Here is a 22,967-nt window from a genome sequence, read left to right as displayed (position 1 = left end):
GAAAGTCCCACAGACAGAGGAGCCTGGTGGGCTACGGTCCCTGGGGTCGCAAAAGAGTCGGGACACGACTGAGTGACCAAACAATAACAATGAGAAAAATATGTGTTGCTTCCTTGAATCAACAATAACAAAGTCACATTGGTTAAAACAAAATGCTGGGTGTTTGCTTGAATGGTTATAAACACAGTGGTGACACTGTCGGAGCTGCTGTGGTGAAGAAGGCAAGGAGTTTGCCCCCTGAATATGTGGGTTCTGAGGGTTAAGGTATCTCCAAATTGAAGATGTTCATCAATAGTTAGAAACCTGAAGCTCAAAAGAGAGGTGGAATTGGAGATAGGGTGGATAAGGAAAGTCAAGAGATTGGCTGAGGCCACCATGGGAAAATGTACAGCAGGAAAAGAGGGTTGATATGCTAAATATAGCCAATACTTTTGGAAACTGCAGGAAAAAGTCACCGGTTTCCCACAACCAGAGTGAGCATCAGTACACAACATGGGTCTCCTGGGGCTTACTTTACCTCGTGAGTCACAATCTTGTCCCACTAACTAGAACAAGACTCCCTATCACATGGTTTCATAGACGTTTGTACTTTTTCCTTTGTGGCTCTAATCATAATTGTATTTAAGTAATGTTTAATGAAGCAATGAATGTATTTCCTTTCCACCTAGATTTTATGATCCTGGAGGGCAAGGGCTGTCTCTTGTTCACCATCACATTCTCAGTACCCAGCAAAGTATCATGCAGGTAGTAAGCACCATTCCACAAATATGATGAATAAAAGAACAAGGAAAACCAGCTCCACGGTTATGAGTCCAGAATCCTGCTTTTCAAAGTGTGATCCAGCAGCATCACCATGCCCTGAGTGCTTGTTAGAAATGCAATCTCTCAGGCTCTACCCCAGACCTACTGCATCAGAACCCACAGCTGATCTGTATGCACATGAAATTTGAAAAGCTCACTGTAGATGCTTTCGATAACTAGACCAAGAAAATCTCTCCCTGAATGAGTAGAGGAAGATGAGGGAAATGGTTTTGAACTCAGCAACCTGGTTTGAAAGTGAAGTCGCTCAGTCATGTCCAACTCTTTGCAGCCCCGTGGACTGTAGCCCACCAGGCCCCTCCATCCATGGGACTCTCCAGGCAAGAATACTAGAGTCGGTTGTCATTTCCTTCTCCAGGGGATCTTCTCGATCCAGGGATCAAACCCAGGTCTCCCGCATTGCAGGCAGATGCTTTAACCTCTGAGCCACCAGGGAAGCACTTAACCAAAATTACTTGAGAGCTAATTTTTTCAAAGACAACTAGGTTGTGTAATTACTGTCTGACTGCTTGCCCTTAAATCAGAGGTTCTTGCTTTAGGGTCACTTCAGCATCACTGATGGTTTTTTAAAATACTGATACCTGGATCTCACCTCATCTTCCTAGAAATTCTGATTTAATGAGCCTGGAGCAGGCTGGACCACAAGGATTTGCAAAGCTCCCCAGGTGACTTTAATGCCCAGCCTGGTGGGCTGCCGTCTGTGGGGTCGCACAGAGTCGGACACGACTGAAGTGACTTAGCAGCAGAAGGTTGAAAAATACTGCCTTGGATAATTCCAAATACTACAGCTGAAGCCTCTTAATCAGGTGTACCCCGGACTGTGTCCAAGCCTCTCTCCAGTCATGGGTTATGCCCAGCCCTAAGGGCAGCAGATGACCAGCTTGACCTTGGGCCAGCCGGCTGCTGGTCTTACACAGAACTTGATCACATTCTGCTCCCCTTCCTAGAACACAAAGGCTTTGTTGCCAACATCCTCAATGAATCCTTGATTGTACTTCTCTTAGCTGGTTACCAAGACCCTCCCATGTCAAGGTCTTTCTTCTCATGAAGAAAAGGTTTTTGTCTCAACTATCAGCATCATTTGATTGAAACTATGAAGCAAAAGTATTCTCTCTGCCCTATTATTTCTAGATATCATCCACAACTCACATATTAGCTTCTCAACCTGAATCTTCAGTCCCCTGACTATCCCTACCTCTGTTTTCAGGCTTCCCTGGTGCCACCTACTGGGATTTCCAGTTGTCCACCCCTCCTCCACACACTTTAGACACTCCAAGGTCTGGGTCTTGTCTGGATCTTTTCCTTAAAAGAATCTACATACTGCTTGTCCTTTTCCTCTGAGACTTGAACTCCCAGTGTGAGAAGAGCCATCAGACTCTCATCTCGCCCCATGAGTACATCCTAAAATACTATTTATGCTGCTCTAAGGCTAAGAGTTGAGTCATTGGAAAAGACTCTGATGCTGGGAGGGATTGGAGGCAGGAGGAGAAGGGGATGACAGAGGATGAGATGGCTGGATGGCATCACTGACTCGATGGACGTGAGTCTGAGTGAACTCCGGGAGTTGGTGATGGATAGGGAGGCCTGGCATGCTGCGATTCATGGGGTCGCAAAGAGTCGGACACGACTGAGTGACTGAATTGAACTGAAGACTTAGCCCAATTTTCTTTCCCTGAACCACAGCCCTGCTCATCTTTCCAGGACTGGCTTCCCTTCTTACTTCTATTTCTTATCCCAAAACTACATTCTGGCAAATGAAAACTCCTGTGTCCAAAGACTTATATTTCAATTTAGAACTATGAATTTCTCATGCTTAACAAAGGGTAAAACTATACAGTTCATTCTCTTTACAGCGACGGCTTAGAGAGAACCACCTAACTGTAATATCAATCCCCTAAGGAGGGTTCTAAATCTAGGCCTGTGACTCCCCATATGGGTTTCAGGGGCTCTATGATGCTCTGCAAATGTATGTGGGGAAAATATGTTCGCTTTTCTATAGAGAAAGTCCATATTTTTCATAACATCTCCAAGGGAGTCCTGAGAACATGAAATGAGCCTCAAAATCATTAGTCATTTGGAAAATGCTAATCAAAACCACGATGAGATACCTGTTCACACCCACTGGAGTGGTTATTGATTGAAAAAAAAAAAAAGAAACAGCAGGTGCTGATGAGAATGTAAAGAAATTGGAGATCTAGTGGGAAGTAAACTGGTGCAGCTGCTATAGAAAACAATTTGGTGATCCCTCAAAAAATTAAAATAGAAGTATTATTTGTTGTTGTTGTTCAGTCACTAAGTTGTGTCTGACTCTTGCCTAATATATAAAATGATTATTTTTAAGCATATAATTTTTAACAAACTTTTCCTGTTTCTTGTCCTTTCTTCCTTCTAACTCTATGCCAGGTAGAATGAAGCAGAAAGATGAGGTTGGAGAGTATACATATATTAGATGTTATTTACTGCTAAGGTCCCAGGTTTATGGATACTAATTACATTATTATAAACAAAAAAGAGGGATATCTTCCATGTTCCAATGATGTGAGTGTATCATAAACTAGGGATTATGATTGATCAAATTCTGTGTACCAGAGGCATTTTAAAGAAAAATAAAAATCAAAGGGGGAAAATGGCTTTTCTAGGTATATTGATAAAAAAGGACAATTCTCTAAGAGAAATTCTACTTTCAGCTTTTTAAAATGATTGTTATTTAGAAGACTATCCATACATTGCAAAACCAAATACTAGAATGACACCACTAAAGGAAAATCAGTATATACAAATTCACATTAGTAAGAAATCCAATACAAACTTTTTTACAACGAAAGTACCATCATTTGTTTAAACTCAAATTCCATGTATGAAACATCGGTTTGTCCCAAATTTCCAGGGTATTCACTTCAAGAATAATTCTATGAGATGTTTCAAAGTAATCTAGAAAAGAGGAGTGACGGAGGAGCCTGGTGGGCTGCAGTCCATGGGGTCGCTAAGAGCCAGACACGACTGAGCGACTTCACTTTCACTTCTCACTTTCATGCATTGGAGAAGGAAATGGCAACCCACTCCAGTGTTCTTGCCTGGAGAGTCCCAGGGACGGGGAAGCCTGATGGGCTAACCGTCTATGGGGTCGCACAGAGTCGGACATGAATGAAGCGACTTAGCAGCAGCAGCAGTCTAATAAGGAAGGGAAACTCTGAAAGCTCAATAAAATCAAACCTGTTTCTTTTTCCCACAGCACTTTACATGCTAATGAGCCCTGTGATCACCAAGAGGGGTACTGTAAACTTTCCCAGTGGTATTTGATCACAGAACCCTTTGCACAGACAGCCAATATCCTGACTTGGGAAACGCTGTTGGTGTGTTTTGGGCTTTTTTAATATATTACATATAAAGTAAATTCCTAACAAATCAGACACAAGGCAAAGCAAACAGAAGTGAAGACAGCAAACCACTAGCACTTTTCCAGCCTTTCTTCTTTCGAGGCTCTTCACTGTCTCCAGGACAACTTAACCATTGGTGACAAGGCTTCTGCATGTGTGTATGTGCTCATACTAAGTCATGTCCAACTCTTTGTGACCCCATGGACTGTAGCCCGCCAGGCTTCTCTGTCTATGGATTCTCCAGGCAAGAATACTGGAGTGGATTGCCATTTCCTTCTCCAGGTGATCTTCATGGCCCAGACAGCAAACCCATGTCTCCTGCATTTCCTGCATTGGCAGGCAGCTTCTTTACCATTGAACCACTTGGGAAGCCATAAGGAAGGTTCATTTACAGGAAGTTCCTACCAAGTACACTTTTGGAAGCAGCATCCACCTGTTTGAAAATTTCAAAGGATATTTATTTGCTGGATTCCCCACCAGATGATTTCAACAAAGACTGTAAAGTTTTTTGTGAGTTATTATATGTAACTCACAAAATAACAATGAGCAAAGAGTTTTCTTTTTTAAAGACATAGATGGATACTACAATCTGTCTATGGAGTGGCCAACAGCATCCATTAAGCATTTACTATGTAGAAAGCCCGAAAGAGGGTTGATGGAATATTCCAAGAAAAATCAGACTCCATGCTGAGAAATCTGTATGCAGGTCAAGAAGCAACAGTTAGAACTGGACATGGAACAACAGACTGGTTCCAAATTGAGAAAGGAGTACATCAAGGCTGTATATTGTCACCCTGCTTATTTAACTTATATACAGAGCATATCATAAGAAACACTGGGCTGGAATCAAGCACAAGCTGGAATCAAGATTGCTGGGAGAAATACCAATAACCTCAAAAATGCAGATGACACTACCCTTATGGCAGAAAGTGAAGAAGAACTAAAGAGCCTCTTGATGAAAGTGAAGGAAGAGAGTGAACAAGTTGGCTTAAAACTCAACATTCAGAAAACTAAGATCATGGCATCCAGCCCCATCACTTCATGGCAAATAGATGGGGAAACAGTGACAGACTTTATTTTGGGGGGCTCCAAAATCACTGCAGATGGTGATTGCAGCCATGTAATTAAAAGACGCTTGCTCCTTGGAAGAAAAGCTATGAACAACCTAGACAGCATATTAAAAAAGCAGAGACATTACTTTACTAACAAAGGTCCATCTAGTCAAAGCTATGGTTTTTCCAGTAGTCAAGTACAGATGTGGGAGTTGGATATAAAGAAAGCTGAGCACCTAAGAATCGATGCTTTTGAACTGTGATGTTGGAGAAGATTCCTGAGAGTCCCTTGGACTGCAAGGAGATCAAACCAGTCAATCCTAAAGGAAACCAACCCTGAATATTCATTGGAAGGACTGATGCTGAAGCTGAAGTTCCAATACTTTGGCCACCTGATGTGAAGAACTGACTCATTTGAAAAGACCCTGATGCTGGGAAAGATTGAAGGCAGAAGGAGAAGGGGATGAGATGGTTGGATGGCATCACCGACTCAATGGACATGAGTTTGAGTAAACTCTGGGAGTAGGTGATGGACTGGCATGCTGCAGTCCATGGGGTGGCAGAGAGTCGGACACAACTGAGTGACTGAACTGAACTGATGCTGTCAATGATTATAGTTAACACCAAAAACAAAGGTCTACCATAGTATATTCTACTAGGTTTAGGGGATGAAAACAGGTATAAAGTGTGTAGTTACTACTCAGAAAAACAGGACATGTAAACTTCTTAATATTACAACATAAATAATTGGTACATAAATATGATGGGTTGCCCTGGTGGCTCAGATGGTAAAAAATCTGCCTGCAATGCAGGAAACCTGAGTTCGATCCCTGGGTCAGGAAGATCCCCTGGAGAAGGGAATGGCAACCCACTCCAGTATTCTTGCCTGGAGAACTTCATGGACAGATGAGCCTGGTGGTTTATAGTCCACGGGGTCGCAAAGAGTCAGACACAATTGAGCAACTAACACTTTCACTTTTCATAAATATAATAAGTACTCTGTTAGCATGACTATTACCAAAAAGACAAAGACATCAAGTATTGGCAAGGATATGGAGAAAAACAACCCTGGTGAACTGTTGCTAGAAATGTAAACTGGTGCAGCCATTGTGGAAAACAGTATGAAGATTCTTCAAAAAACTAAAATAGAACTACCATAGGATCCAGAAACCCCACTTTGGCATATATATCTGGAATAAATGAAATCAGTATCTTGAAGAGATATCTTCACTCCCATGTTCCGTGCAGCATCATTCACAACAGCCAAGATACAGAAACAGCCTAAGTGTCTATCGACAGATGGAATTTGTTGTACATACATGTATACACAGTGAATACTATTCAGCCTTAAAAAAGAAGGAAATCCTGTCCTCATGGATGAACCTGAAAGACATCATATTAAGTGAAATAAACCAGATACAGAAAGGAAAAAATCTGTCTGATCTCACTTATATACGGAATCTTAAAATAGTCAAAATCATAGACACAGAGAGTACAGTGACGGTTACCAGGGCAGAGAGGTAGGGGAAGTGGGAGATGCCGGTCAGTAGGAAGAAAGTTTCAATTATGTAAGATGATAAGTTCTATAGATTTAATGTACAGCAGGGTATCTACAGTTGATAATATGGCATTTTATACTAAAATTTGCTACGAGAGTAGATCTTGTGTTCTCACAACAAAAATGATAACTATGTGATGTGATAGACATGTAGTAGTCATTTTACAATGTATATATCAAAACATCATTTTTACATTCTTAAATATACACAATTTTTATTTTTTAAAAAAGTATTGTAGAACATTATGAAATAGCAAAGTTTCTGAAGCCAGCAGCTATAGGGATGGACTCTTGGAAATAAGATATCTTGGGCTACAAACCAAAAAGGGAGGAGGATGGAAATTTAATCAGAAGGGAAGAAATAGAGGTACCCCAATTAGGCGGAAGAGCTCATGCAAACCCACAGGCAGGAAGGAGCATAGATGCCACCAGCAAACCAATTTAAGTCAAAGAATCCAACCATGAATGTGGGCCCACTCCCACCTCTGAAAGCCACATGAGCTGTGTTTGTAAGTTTAGGAGATGGCAGAGGAGGCGTGATTCCGGACCAGGAGCTGTTGCAGGGACACCCTGGCATCGCAGGCAGCCCCCTGGTCGTGGCAGCGGCAGCAGCACCTTTGACAGTCTGCTTTGACAGTGTGGTTTTGGAACTGTTCCTGGGAGCTCCACCCTGAATCTGTTTGAATCCATTTACCACTCTGCCATTGAGTCTACACCACTTAATAAACCCTTTTGTGTTTAAGTGAGCTATTATGGATTCTAACGTCTACAACTAAAACCTTGTCTGATGCAAATGTAAACTGTGGCGCAGTATAAAATGACCGGGTGTGAATTTAAAACTATGTTGGGTGTAAAGAATCCAAGTACATGTACTGAGCCGGCACACACCCCTACGGACCATGGGAAATGTGTTTCAGAAAAAGCTTCTGATTATAAAGGCACACAGTAGGCCTTCAGACTCACTACAGAGAATTTATTTTCATCATTGGAAGAGAATATTTCTGGTGAAATTTTGGAGCTTAAGGATAAGTGCTGAAAAGATATTCAACATCACTGATTATTAGAGAAATGCAAATCAAAACTATAATGAGGTATGACCTCACAGTGGACTGAATGGGTATCAGCAAAAAAATCTACAAACAATAAATGCTGGAGAGCATATGGAGAAAAGGGAACCTCTTGCACTGTTGGTACAGCCACTATGGAGAACAATATGGAGGTTCCTTTAAAAACTAGGAATAAAACTATCGTATGACCCAGCAATCCCACTACTAGGCATACACCCTGAGAAAACCATAATTTGAAAAGATATATGTACCCCAGTGTTCACTGCAGCACTATTTACAATAGCCAGGAAATGGAAGAAATCTAAACGGCCATTGACAGATGGATGTATAAAGATGTTGTACAAATACACAAGGGAATATTACTCAACCAAAAAGGGAATGAAACTGGGTCATTTGCAGTGACATGGATGAACCTAGGGTCTGTCATACAGAGTGAAGTCAGAAAAAGGAAAACAAATACTTTATATTAACACATACATATGGAATCTATAAAAATGGTACTGATGAATCTATCTGTAGGACAGGAATAGAGACAGACATAAAGAATGGGCTTGTGGACACAGTGGGGGAAAGGGAGGGAGGGACAAGTTGAGAGACATATATTATGAGTGCATATTAGCACTGACGTATATATATACACACTACCATGTGTAAAATAGATAGCTAGTGAGAATATGCTGCATAGCACAGGGAGCTCAGCTCAGCTCTGTGATGACCTAGAAGGTGGGGTAGGGGTGGAGTGGAAGGGAGGCAATATATGCTTATGTATAGCTGATTCACTTTAATGTACAGCAGAAACCGATACAACATTGTAAAGAAATTGTGCTCCAATTAAAAAAAAAAAAAAAAAAAACTCTTGAAAAAAAAAAGGTTAAGTGCTTATTCCTTAGGAGAATATGTTTAAAGTGTTTCTTAACAATTAGTATAAAACTTCCCCCCACAACCCTTTGTATTAATAAATTTCTTTAAAGAGTTTACCTAGATGAAGTGCTCCTTCTCTGTTCCCACACTAGCTATAGGAAGGGACCTGGAGCAAGTAAGCATGTTTTTAAATAATATTCCTTGCCAATACAGAGTATAACATAGGCACTGGAATTTTTCCCAGTCACAGAATCCCCTCAATCAATCATGGGGAAATGTGGCAAAAGAAAAAGGATTCAGTCAAGCATAGACATCTGTATTTTACAAACGTGTTGCCAATTTTCAAAGTAAAAATATCAATGATTAGTCAAGAAAAAGTCTCAGATCTACTGAAAGGGAAATAACGTGGGCTTGGGAAATATTATTTGCACCCTAGTAAAACCAAAGCAGTTGTAAAAAAAGAAACAATATAGAGAAAGGCTCTATCTTCTGACATATATCTAGAGATACAGTCTATTAATTCCACCCCCCAAAAGAAAACATATAATAAAGTCCACTGCTGTGGATACTAAATAAACATATGTCAATGCCTTAGCTTCCTTGTGTTCTGGAGGACTGGTGTAATTCTGTCCCGAGGCTTCAGGCAGAGAAACGAATATCAATGACTAGCTATGTCTGGGCATTCACTAATACATTCTCATCGAGATGACATCAGACACATGAACCTAGATCAGAATTCTGCACAGGGGGCTGGAGAAGATCATTCATAGACAGCCAACCTGAGTTATGCCATTTTCTCACTGGTGTGTAAAATTACATACACTTATAGTTTATATTTTTGATCTAAAATGTCCTTCTGTAATCTGATGCAGAAAATTAGCTGGTTTGCCCTTACACTAACAACCATCTCATTAAACCACAGAGTAATTCATAAATAATTTAACAGGAACATGACTAATTTTCCAGTCCCATTTTGATCTTTAGGAGACAAGAGATCTGTAAATAGTGCATTGTGCTTTACTGCCACATAGCACTTAATTACACTAAGCAATTTCATTAAAACCGAGAAAAATAATTTAGAAGTAGTTGAGTTCTTCAGATCATTAAATTCTGAATGAGAGACGTATCATGTCTCACAGCTAAAGCTGGCTTTCCTGTCAAACCCTTGGGGTGCAGTGCAGCCTCACTGATCCTCCGTTTCAGGGACAGATGGGAAATATTCCTTAGTGGTGGTGAAAGGCGCTTAGTCATGTCTTGACTCTTTGTAACTCCATGGGCTGTAGCCCAGCAGGCTCCTCTGTCCATGGGATTCTCCGGGCAAGAATACTGGAGTGGGTTGCCATGCCCTTCTCCAGGGGATCTTCCCAACCCAGAGATCAAACCTAGGTCTCCCGCATTGTAGGCGAATTCTTTACTGTCTGAGCCACCAGGGAAGCCCAGTGGGAAACACTACTTTGCATCTTTAAGAGTTCACTTTTGGGATTCCCACTACCCAGATATGACTCAGGGAAGAGCAAAGAAAGGACAAGCTAGGTGGGGTAGTACAAAGAGAGGGGCTTCCCCAGTGGCTCAGCAGGAAAAGAATCCGCTTGCAACGCAGGAGATGCAGGAGACTCGGGTTCGATACCTGGGTCAGGAAGATCCCCTGGAGGAGGGCATGATAACTCACTCCAGCATTCTTGCCTGGAGAATCTCATGGACAGAGGAGCCTGGCAGACTACTGTCCATGGAGTTGCAAAGAGTTGGACAAGACTGGAGCAACAGAGCACAGCACAGTACAAACAGTGCTGTGCCAGGTGTTACAAAACCTGAATTCCAGCTCTGTACTCAGGCACTAATGTATCATGTTTCTCTCTCTCACACACACACATAAGATCTGTAAAAATTAGGTGGATTTAACCAAGAGAATACAAGTTCCCTACATGCTAATAATTCTTAAACACCTTCAACAAATTTGAGGAAAAAAGCTCTTTTGCACGCATGTACGCTAAGTCGCTTCAGTCATATCCGACTCTGTGCGACCCCATGGACAGCAGCCCACCAGGTTCCTCTGTCCATGGGATTCTCCAGGCAAGAACACTGGAGTGGGTTAAAGCTCTTTTACCAGATTCTAATATATTAGTGGATATATGGTACAAAGTTCAATGTGTATCATATATATTATATATAACATAAAAAATGTGTGTGTATGTTTTAGTCGCTTGGTCATGTGCAAATCTTTGCAACCCCATAGACTACAGCCCACCAGGCTCCCCTGTCCATGGATTTCCAAGGCAAGAACACTGGAGTGTGTAGCCATTTCCTTTTCCAGGGGAAGATTCTCAAGAAGAGTCCTGACCCAGGGATTGAACCCAGGTCTCCTCCATTGCAGGCAGATTCTTTACCATCTTCCCTTCTACCACCAGGGAAGCTCAATGTAAAACATACTATACTGTATGTATGAGTATATTAATGTATAATCCTACCGCAAAGAATTATTCACATTACTCCCTTGTACAGACAAAACATCTCTGTTGATCAACAGTGAATAACATACATTCACTAAATTCCATGAAGTGAAGTCAAGTCGCTCAGTCGTGTCCAACTTTTTGCGACCCCATGGACTATAGCCTACCAGGCTTCTCCGTCCATGGGATTTTCCAGGCAAGAGAACTGGAGTGGGTTGCCATTTCCTTCTCCAGGGGATCTTCCTGACCCAGGGATCGAACCCCGGTATCTTACATAGCGGGCAGACGCTTTACCCTCTGAGCCACTAGGGAAGCATATAGAGATGCAGCGGTGGGATACAGAGACACAATTTTGAAGCTGAGACCAAAGGGGCTATAAAAACATACTCTGCCGACTTATAATGCTGATAGCTCACCAAGGCAGACCAACACTGAGCATCTCTTCTAGGCTGTACACTTTACAATAGCCTAAGGTTTTGCCCATCATCAGGGCCTCCAGAGTCCCTGGCAAACTACATTTGGCAGCCAGCAGACGGCAGGGAAAAGAATGCACTTTCTCAAACATGGCAGTTCAAGGGTGCTTGCCAGTCAAGTGATCAAACCCTTCCCCAGCTCATCTTCAGCTTGTGTATTCTACCAGGTGAGCCCACCTGTTTCCACTGGCCCATGAATCTATGTCTAAGTCATTAAAACCTATAACATAATGGGACTTATTCTATGCCTTTGTTTAAAGGAACATTAGTTAATGTCTCCATTCACACACACACCCTCCCCACTAAGTCCTTTGATAGCAATCACTGAATATTCAGCACTACGCCTAAATTTGAAGTAAACTCTTGCATTAACAAAGACATCTTGAATCAACATGATGCCATAGACTGATTATGAATATCCTTCCAAGCACCACTGTAAGCATGTTTTGTCTAAGCATTTGGTTAGCAGGGATCCTTTCCACACTGCTTGCACTGCAAACAGCATTACTTCCCATCTAACCCCTGCCATTCATCTTGTTTGACATGCTGTTGTTTTCAGCAGAGCAAGAAGAGAATATTAATGGTGTCACCCAAGTTATTATCAACAGAAAGTAAAATTTATGCCAGTGGGGAAAATGCCATTAGTAGTGGATTATGAAAGGTCACCAAAAAGCCACCGTTCCAAATGAATCAAACAGGTTTTGTCAAAAGCACTTCTAATTATTCCTAAGCACCAAGACTTTACCGCCTCCCTCTCCTCCCCACTCCAAAAAGCCTATCTCAGTGGAATAAGAGATAAAGACCATCTGTATATTTCTCTCTACTTGCAAGAAACTGAATTTTAATACAAACCACCTCATCTCAGAAATCTGCTGAAAGGCCTCTGAAGACATAGATGGGATGTAATAACAGATCTCCAGGACACTGCTGGAGTTGGTGAACTTCCAACACCACAATAGAGGCTCTCAACAAATGAATTGAATGCAGCAAATATTTTCTAAGCCCTCCCTACATGGCAGTCCTGGTCTGCAGACTGGGAAATGCAGACATACTAGAAGAGTCCTTGATGAGAGAGAGAGTTAAGCACAAATCATTCTGTATAAGGAACTAGCACAGAAAACGGAATGATTAAATGTATCAGGAGAGTATGAAGAGACTTTCCCGGGCTGACTACACATTGGGCACTTTTGGACATGAATAGAGTTGAAGTTTGGGGTGAATGAAGTCACTCAGTCATGTCCGACTCTTTGCGACTCCATGAACTGTAGCCTCACAGGCTCCTCCGTCCATGGGATTTTCCAGGCAAGAGTACTGGAATGGGTAAACTCAAGGATCTAGCACCCCAAGAATTATTTTTAAAATTTCACCAAAGTGTCTTCACCACCAGAAACTTACCATGGTTTAACCGCCCATCACAGCAAGGAAAGGCTGGTCAAAATGAATTTTGTCTCAATTTCCCATCAAGAACAAATTTGGTTTTAGCCAGAACAGCAACAGAGCCCAAGCTATTAACTCTCACAGGTTTTCCTATAGCATCAGTAGTCCTACATCTGACTCCATTAAAATATATACTGCTTTTATCTCTTTTGTAAAGAAGCACCCTGAACCACTGAGGTTTTTTCCCTAGAATTCTATTATAGTTACATAACCTACATACAAGGAAATAATTGGCATCAAGGATGCACAAACATCTCGGTAATATGCTCTCCTTCAACTCAGCTGCAGAAAGAACATACCAATGCACAAAAAGGAAAGAGGAAATAAAAATGTTGTTGTTTGGAGCCCCTCTGAAACACTTTACTCTGCATTTAGTCCTAAGCTAACATGAATTTCACGCAGCTCCACTGAAACTTAGCCATCCTTCAATGCAAATTTAGTCCTGGATGCAACTGCAACCCACAGAGGAATTGATCAACAGTGAAAAGAAATATTCCATTGCTTAATCCTATGGATTAGAACACAAGGGATTACACAAGAAGATAAATAGCCAATGAAGCCATAAGTAGAATATCTACAATTTAGAAAAGGGGAATTATGTTTGAAAAAAAAATTGGTCACAATACTTCCACTCTCCTGATATCTGAATCATTCTCCTCACTTCATTTCATACTCACAACTCACTTTCTCCATGAAGGCCTCTCCAGCTACCCACACAAGTTCCACCCACTCAATAGTGAGGTTTTTAAGGCAGGCAGACAGCATGTCTCCTTCATTGAAAAATCTCCTTCCCACTCACAAAACCCAAGGCTGGACCATCAGCATGGTCCCCCCATGTAATGGTCCCCCATTAAATGGTTGACAAAGTAAAAAATAGGAACAGGAAATAATTTAGGCATTTTCCATGCTGCATAATGAAGAAGATCCTACAAGGAAAATGGGGGAAAGAAATTAAAAGTGAATAAATTGTGAAACTGTCAGAAGTCTCCCATTTCCCCCTTCAGCAGAAGCTCACTCCCAAAGACATGTGTGTGTGTGTGTGTGTTTCATAAATGACAGGAGGAAAAGAGGATATTCTTTATTCTGCTCAGGTCTCCAGCCATCTCAACAGCCCTGTCAAGTGGCCCTGGTATGACCTGTGGCAGAAGCCTGCAAGATCTCATATTAGGTAAGCAGAGGTGGAAAGAAAGAGAAGTTCCAACCACTGTACTACGGGGCCTGGGCGCCATGTTTTAGGACCGGTTGAGAGTTGGGCATTTAGAATAACAAACTAATACAAGCTCATCATGAAACTCAGCAGAGCCACCTGGACTGTCTGGTGCCCACAGTCAAAGGTACCATTTCCCTTTTGTCTCAGACATTAGCTCTACACAATGCATTGACTTCACCATCTTCAAATGCAAATTTAGTCATTCAACATGAGATTTTTAAAAAACTGGTCTTATATACAGCTGTACTGAACTCACTACTTTTAAAAACTGTTATTTTCGATTCAACCTCAAGTAGCTGAGAAAAAATGTACACAATACTGCTAAAAATAATAGTATGTTAAAATAATAATACTCTTAAAAATTAATGCCTTCAGGTAAAAAATTCACTAATGAAAATCTCAATAAATGTAACAACCAAGTCCAGTCAACATAAGAGAAACAATATTCAGCCTTCCCAGGTCACACACCCCCAGGGGCAGATCACTGAAATCTCAAAGACAAGAGGACAGCCAAACACTGTTCCAATCCCAATAAATATGATTTGTGTTTCCTGACCTTCTTGCCTTCAATCCCCCCACTCTCAGTTCAGTTTAGTCCCTCAGTCAGTGTCCAACCCTAAAACACACTGAACACCCAATCTCTTTTTATTTTCTATCACCTGGCTTTTTATCTGCTAATTGTGCCTTTTCCCCACAGTCTTTACAGGAACTTCCCCTGCAGTTTGCTCATCCCAGAAGCAGAAACAACCGCAAATCTGTCAAAAACACTAGACCATTAGCGGCAGAGTAGGTCCCAAAGACGGACACTCCTGGGAAATGCTGCAATGGAAAAACAACAGGGCCTTTTTTGAACTTCCTTTTGCAGTTCTGCACTCCATAATGGAATTAACTTTTCATCTATTTGGCACAACTGGGATTTGGAGAATGAGGAGATGCAGATGCTAGAACACCAAAATCCTTCAAAAAATGCCTTTAGTGAGCTTTCTATAATTTGCAGACTTATAGACTAATTAACCAGTTTGTGAAAGATCCAACTTGTTAACACACCTCTCTCTCCCTCTCCACCCCCCCCACCCTCTCTCTCTCTCTCTCTCACACACACACACAGAGTTCCTGTTGTTGCCCAAAGCAACCATTTAGAAAGCAAGCATAATAAAGTGGGGGGAAATGCATGGAAAGTAAATACTACACTCCAGTAGAGCCCAAAGTCTGTCCCAAGCTCATCATTTCACGAGATGCTTCAGTTTTTAAAATGATGACTTTGACAACCATCCATGTATATTTATTTCACTCTTGGAGAATCCCAGGAAGCACTAGGACACTGAAGGTTCTGTGAAGTTCTGTCATTTTTCAAGAGGTTTATCTAAACTAGCATATCCCATGAAACCCCTTTTTTAGTGGAATACCTAGAGTATTTCAGGAAGTATCACTGCACTTAATTTGTATCCTCTTAGCTACATCAATTAGAACATCTGACTGCAGGAACTTGAGATAAAAAGAAACAGTAATTAGTTTGCTGTTCCACCAGGGGTAAGAGGGGAGGGTTTTGATAACAAATTGAACTCTGATCAAGAAAAGATCATAAACGTGATTGGAGACAAAAAGGTGATGCTTGCTGGATTTCCTGACTCTCTGGACTCAATGTTCTCTGCCAGAGCCCTGGGAAGGACAGGCATACTGAGGAGCTTTGTCCAGTAACCGCCGCCCCCCCCGCCCCGAAACACAGACACACTCACCCACCCATCTTGGAGAAAGATACCACATGCTGAAGGGCACCAACCAGGACTCCGGGTCTGTGATGAGTCATCAGGGGTCACCTGTCTGGAAGATTCTGCCACATCAGCAACACCAAAAGCTTCCGTCGATCCATGTCCTTCCACACAAACCCTTGTGGGACCAGCACAATGGAAAATGGGAAGGTCAGCCAAGAAAACCATTTTGAAGGCTCACCCCAACCACTGTAGGAGAGCGATTACATTACAGTCTGTCAGGAAGTGGTATTTTGAGCTCTCGTCTACTTAACTGGGTATGGTTGCCAGGAAAAGTTATCCTCCCCAAAGCAAACTGACATGTGCATGTGACACCAAATTCAGGATGGCAGTAATGCCAGAGAGGGAAGAAAAGGGACAGGGACCAGCGTCCATGGGGTGGGGCTCACATATTTGTTAATCCTTTTTAAATATATTTGTTAACATGCTGCTTCTGAAACTGGATGGCAGTTGATGCTGTCAGTTAATACCTACTCTTGTATGTAATTGTGAAATACATAATTTTAATTATAAAATGTATATGTATCACAGCTTGGGCCCAAGGGGAAAAGTCCCATATGTATTAAGAGTAAATCAAAACATCCTGTCATTCTCTTAGGTCATTGCAGGGCAATCTTGCCCTGATTAATTAATGTCCTAAATGGAAGGTGATTTGATTGAAATATCTTTCTTCTGAAACTGAAAAGTGACACGCTGAGAGAGTTCAACAAAGACAGCAACCACACCGTAAGTCCCGGTTAATACGGGAGCACTTCAGAGGGGACATGATAATAAAGCACCTGCAACCCACCCACTAAGAAATCTTGTCTCTGGGCCTTGCCTGGTTGCCCAGTGGTTAACCATCTGCCTGCCCATGCAGGGAACGCAGGTTGAATCCCTGATGGGGAAACTAAGATCCCACATGCCACGGAGCAACTAAACCCACGTGCTGCAACTACAGAGTCCACACAGCACAACCAGAGAGCACCCTGTGCACCACAACACAAGATCCTGCATGCCACAACTAAGATCAGACACAGCCAAGTAAATTAATTAAATAATCTTTTTTTCAAAAAATCTCGTCTCATTGGGCTGTAAACATGGTATGGGATTTGGCTTGGTTTCTCCCTGCAAAGTGGCCCCAAATGTGCCTCAACAAACTCCACTTTCCTACTGAAAGATGTCTACACTCCATAATTTTCTGGTCACTCAAAGATGTTAGAACAGGTGTGGATGGGTATTTACGACTCAGTCCTACACCTTAAGCTCAGAGTCAAAGCTGGTGACTCCAGCAGTACAGCGTAGAAGGCTTCCTTCCATCTCCCTTTGTTCTGACTCCTCCAGAAGTAAAATATTTTTAGGTCATGGATATTCAGAAAAATCACATCAAGTTTTTCCATGGGTATTTTTCTTATAAGATTAGAATGTGAATGTGCATTATACCCCTGGACCTCACACTAGTTTAAAATAAAAAGGCAACATCGAAAGAAGTGGTTCAGGAAAATCTGGGATGTTTCTCCACTGGCCCCTTTGTCATACTCTTCCCTGGAAACCTACCCAGGGAAGCAGCTCTTTCTGCCATCTTGACAGGTTTTGCTTTCTTTCACAAAAACTATTTTCTTTATGGGTTCCCCTGATAGTTCAGCTGGTAAAGAATCCGCCTGCAATGCAGGAGACCCTGGTTTGATTCCTGGGTCAGGAAGATCCCCTGGAGAAGGCAATAGCTACCCACTCCAGTATTCTTGCCTGGAGAATTCCATGGACTATATTAATGCATAATCCTTTTGGAATTTTTCAAATAGTTAACATCTATCAAAATTGTGATATGTTTTACACCTGCCTTTTTTCTATGTATATATATGATATTTTGAGTGTGCATGTATATTTACATTCTCCAAGCCAGGCTTCAGCAATACGTGAACCGTGACCTTCCAGATGTTCAAGCTGGTTTTAGAAAAGGCAGAGGAACCAGAGATCAAATTCCCAACATCCACTGGATCATTGAAAAGCAAGAGAGTTCCAGAAAAATATCTATTTCTGCTTTATTGACTATGCCAAAGCCTTTGACTGTGTGGATCACAATAAACTGTGGAAAATTCTGAAAGAGATGGGAATAACCAGACCACCTAACCTGCCTGCTGAGAAACCTGTATGCAGGTCAGGAAGCAACAGTTAGAACTGGACATGGGACAACAGACTGGTTCCAAATAGGAAAAAGAGTATATCAAGGCTGTATATTGTCACCCTGCTTATTTAACTTATATACAGAGTACATCATGAGAAATGCTGGGCTAGATGAAGCACAAGCTGGAATCAAGATTGCTGGGAGAAATATCAATAACCTCAGATATGCAGATATGCACCCTTATGGCAGAAAGTGAAGAGGAACTAAAAAGCCTCTTGATGAAAGTGAAAGAGGAGAGTGAACAAGTTGGCTTAAAGCTCAACATTCAGAAAACTAAGATCATGGCATCTGGTCCCATCACTTCATGGCAAATAGATGGGGAAACAGTGGATGACTTTATTTTGGGGGCTCCAAAATCACTGCAGATGATGATTGCAGCCATGAAATTAAAAGATGCTTGCTCCTTGGAAGGAAAGTTACGACCAACCTAGATAGCATATTCAAAAGCAGAGCCATTACTTTGTCAACAAAGGTCCATCTAGTCAAGGCTATGGTTTTTCCAGTGGTCATGTATGGATGTGAGAGTTGGACTATAAAAAAAGGGGAGTGCCAAAGAATTGATGCTTTTGAACTATGGTGTTGGAGAAAACTCTTGAGAGTCCCTTGGACTGCAAGGAGATCCAACCAGTCCATCCTAAAGGAGATCAATCCTGGGTGTTCATTGGAAGGACTGATGCTGAAGCTGAAACTCCAATACTTTGGCCACCTTATGTGAAGAGCTGACTCATTTGAAAAGATCCTGATGCTGGGAAAGATTGAGGGCAGGAGGAGAAGAGGATGACAGAGGATGAGATGGTTGGATGGCATCACTGATTCAATGGACACGGGTTTGAGTGAACTCTGGGAGTTGGTGATGGACAGGGAGGTCTGGCATGCTGCAGTTCATGGGGTCACAAAGATTAAGACATCACTGAGCAACTGAACTGAACTGTATATGTATGTGATTTTTTTCTATAAAACTGCATAATTCTATAAGCACAGTTGAATATCCTACTTTAATTTAAAAGATCACTGGTATTTCCAGTATCCTTCATTACACCTGGAAAAAATACTTTACCAGGTGTACAATATTCCATCACATGAACATTTCATAATTTATTTAACCTTCCTTCCTCCTATTGTTTTCAATTGTTTACTTAAATTATGCTGTGAAACATCTCTCTACATGCATCTTTGTCCTTATTTCACTGTCTTTATCTGAGTCCAGTGTAAAGGGACTCAGATGAGATGAGGACAGATGAGGAGGACTCAGCCAAGGGGATGCAGAAGTAGAGACCCAGAGATACAAGGAAATCAAGGTGGAGGGAAAGGGTCCTGGGAGCCAAGTGACAACAAGTCTCCAGGAAGAGATAGCCATCTGTGTCAACGTCAGCCCATAGGTCAAGTAAGATGAGATCTGAGAACCAGCTGCTGAATTAAATTAAGCAAAAGCCATTGATCCCCTTGATAAGAGGAGAAAAACCTACCTGGAGTGGGCAAAGGAAGCATGCTGCTGCTTCTGCTGCTACTGCTGCTAGGTCGCTTCAGTCGTGTCCGACTCTGTGCAACCCCATAGACGGAAGCCCACCAGATTCCCCCATCCCTGGGATTCTCCAGGCAAGAACACTGGAGTGGGTTGCGTGGGAGGAGAGAAATATCCTTTCAAGGTAGTAATTGAGGAAGACACGGGGTCAAGAGAGGGTGTTAGACTGATGGTAAATATAAGAAAATAGAAAGAATGTAGCTCTCAGTTAAGATGGAATTATTAGATATTATTTCAAATTGCCAAAAACACCAATGGTACACACATTTAAATTTACCTTATAAACCTTCTGCAGGACATAGAAAATGTTCCATGTCTGAAAGTATATGTATCTAGTGATTTGTAGAGTGAGCAACTTTTCTGTAACAAAATTCATGGTGAATGGACTTAGTATTTACTTTTTTTAAAAGCCGATTTGAAAATAGTAATTTTTTTTGTCGTCACCATAAGCAAATAGAGAGATGAGCACAGCCAACTAAAGGTGAGGTCAAACAAATGACTACATTAAAAATGTCAGTGCTGCTGATCATTTATTATATTAACCACTTATTAGTATAACCAAAAATGTTCTGCTTTGATAAAGGCTACGAATGAAATGTAAATGCTTGAATTCTGACAAGCATGTTTGCATATCTCAAGCTTACAGGGCATAATTCAGCCAATAAATCCATAAACTAGTACTTTAAAAGCAGTGACCTTCTTACATTGGAACAATGAATTAATTTACACTATGGCCCCCAAATATGATGCAGGTTCCACACTGAGTACTTAAAATAATTAAAAGTGGTATACAAAACTTTTTAATGATAAAATCACAATTTCACAGCATGAAATTTCCCATTTCAATAAGTTGGTTTGTGTAATGAAAGAAAAACATTAAACAAATAACTGTACAAATTATGAGACCATGCAAAAATTGTGAAAATTGCAGAGTAATGACTGAAGTTTGAGAAACTGATTAAATACAACCCAATTTATTTTGTCATTAACCTTATTTATGTAAAAATAATCCTGTTTTCAACCCGACAAGAATTCAACCTCCCATTCCTAGACAAACTTGGTTACTTGAAAATAAACTAAGCAGAGTTCCCAGACTATCCCAATGTTAGAATCATCAAGGAGTGCTTATTAAATATCATACATTAATGCATATATATGGAAGCCAGGAAAATGGTACTGATTAACATAGTTGTAGGGCAGCAGTAGATGCAGACATAGAGAGCAGACGAGCGGGCACAGTGGGGGAAGGAGAGGGTGAGACAGACTGAGAAAGGAGCATTGAAGCATACATCACCATATGTAAAATAGACATCCAGTGGAAATTCACTGTGTGACGCAGCGAGCTCAACTTGGTGCTCTGCAACAACCCAGAAGAGTGGGATGAGGTGGGAGGTGGGAGGGGACATATGTATACCTATGGCTGCTTCACACTGTGATACAGCAGAAACCAATGCAACGTTGTAAAGCAATTATCCTCTAATTTAAAATAAATAACATTTTAAGAGGAAAAAAAAGAAGTGCTTGTTAATTGCTAATTATTAGAGAAATGCAAATCAAAATTGCAGTGAGGTATCAACTCACACCAGTCAGAATGCCCATCCTGAAAATGTATACAAATAACAAATGCTAATGAAGATACGGACAAAAGGGACCCTCCTACACTGTTGGTAGGATTATGAATTGGTGCAGCCACTAAGGAGAACAGTATGGAGGTTCCTTAAAAAACTAAAAATAGGGCTATCATATGATCCAGCAATTCCACTCCTGGGTATATATCTGGAAAATAAATGAAAACGCCAATTCAAAATGACACATGCACCTCAATGTTCATAGCAGCACAATTTACAATAGCCAAGGCATGGAAGTAACTCAAGTGCCCATCAACAGACGATTGGCTTAAGATGTGATATGGGAGAAAGACATTTAGGAAAAACAGTGATTTCTCCATGTTTGCCACTTTAAAGCTGGCTGTTATGAATGAAGAATGCATTTCACCAGGATATGTAGTACACTTGGTTTTGCAAAGCTAAAAATAAACAAAACAAATCACAGCATGCTTCTAAAATTTTATAGTAATGCCCAACTTCAGTACAAGCTTGAGGAAATTATGTATGATACTCTTTCCATTTGTATTTTAAAGTGTAAGTCACTCAGTCACGTCCAACTCTTTGTGACATCGTGGACTGTAGCCTGCCAGGCTCCTCTGTCCATAGAATTCTCCAGGCAAGAATATTGGAGTGGGTTGCCATTCCCTTCTCCAATCGACATCCCAAAAGAGGTGAACTAAAACTGCTCAAATGGATAATGAAATTATCATAATTTTCTTTTAAATCTATGAATGCCTGTGCCCAAAGGATCTTAAGGTGAATTAGCATTGTAACACCAAATGTTAAAAAAGTAACAGAAGTCAAATTTACATCAACAGAGTATCCCAGTGAATTCCAAACTGGAACAAAAGCCTAGAGATAAAATATTTTGCACAACCTCCCAAATTATATCTAAGGGAATTAACGTAAATAGTTGAAAATTCCAAAATCATTCTAAACTGTTGGAATTTTTTAAATGCAGAGGATTTGTTAATTGCTTAACAAATTCGCAACTTAACAGTTTTGCAACTTACCAAATATTTCTGGGCTCCTCCACACTTCACAGCCCCTTGCACAGTCAAGGCCACGGTCAAGCACTGGCCCCTGGCGTGTGAGCAAAAGGGATTGTGTCCCTTTTGGGTCTAAACACTTAAGAGCTGGTGTGTGCCACCATTCACACTCTTTTTCTCTCCTGCATGGAACTTGGTGGCTTCAATGATGAAAGAGCAAGATGGCAACAGCCAGGATCACAGAGTTACTGCATGAGGGACAAAGGCTCGAAACAGCTGCCCAATGACATTAGATTTGGAAAGAGCAAGACCTGAGCCTTTGTGATATTAAGTCCCTGAGATTTCAGGCTGAACCTGTTGTTATCACAGCATACCCTAGCCAGTCCTGACTAATACACTTCCCAGTCACCTGACTTCTCTGGTTTCCAAATCAGAAATTTCCAGAGCAAAGGGAATTCATTCCATAGCTCTGCTCAGTCCCATCCATCACTGACGCTAGACCTCTTAACAGTGTACTTACTCTCTGTGGTTCTTGTTATACATGGGACTCGGAAGCTCAGCATTGTCTGGCTCTTTATCCCAGCCCACAGAGGACATCAAGGGAAACACTGAAGC

General features: G+C 41.3%; 1 protein-coding gene across 6 annotated transcripts in view; it reads right to left on the bottom strand.

Moving 5' to 3' along the window:
• The window catches only part of FRMD3 (FERM domain containing 3), a 341,588-nt gene that overhangs the window by 275,430 nt on the left and 43,191 nt on the right, over positions 1 to 22,967 (bottom strand). The window contains exon 1 of one of the 6 annotated variants that reach the window (XM_070375421.1): positions 16,082 to 16,123. The exons of the other annotated variants lie outside the window; for them this stretch is intronic. Within the exon in view, the coding sequence (XP_070231522.1) occupies positions 16,082 to 16,108 (27 nt within the window). The 5' untranslated portion in view covers positions 16,109 to 16,123. Of the gene's footprint in view, positions 1 to 16,081; positions 16,124 to 22,967 lie in introns of those variants that run through there. 6 annotated transcript variants of the gene reach the window in all.

The sequence above is a fragment of the Bos mutus genome, chromosome 8 (genome assembly GCF_027580195.1).
Source record: "Bos mutus isolate GX-2022 chromosome 8, NWIPB_WYAK_1.1, whole genome shotgun sequence".
Lineage (NCBI taxonomy): Eukaryota > Metazoa > Chordata > Mammalia > Artiodactyla > Bovidae > Bos > Bos mutus.
The sequence above is the reverse complement of the archived record's forward strand: the minus strand, read 5'-3'. Positions and strand labels throughout refer to the sequence as shown.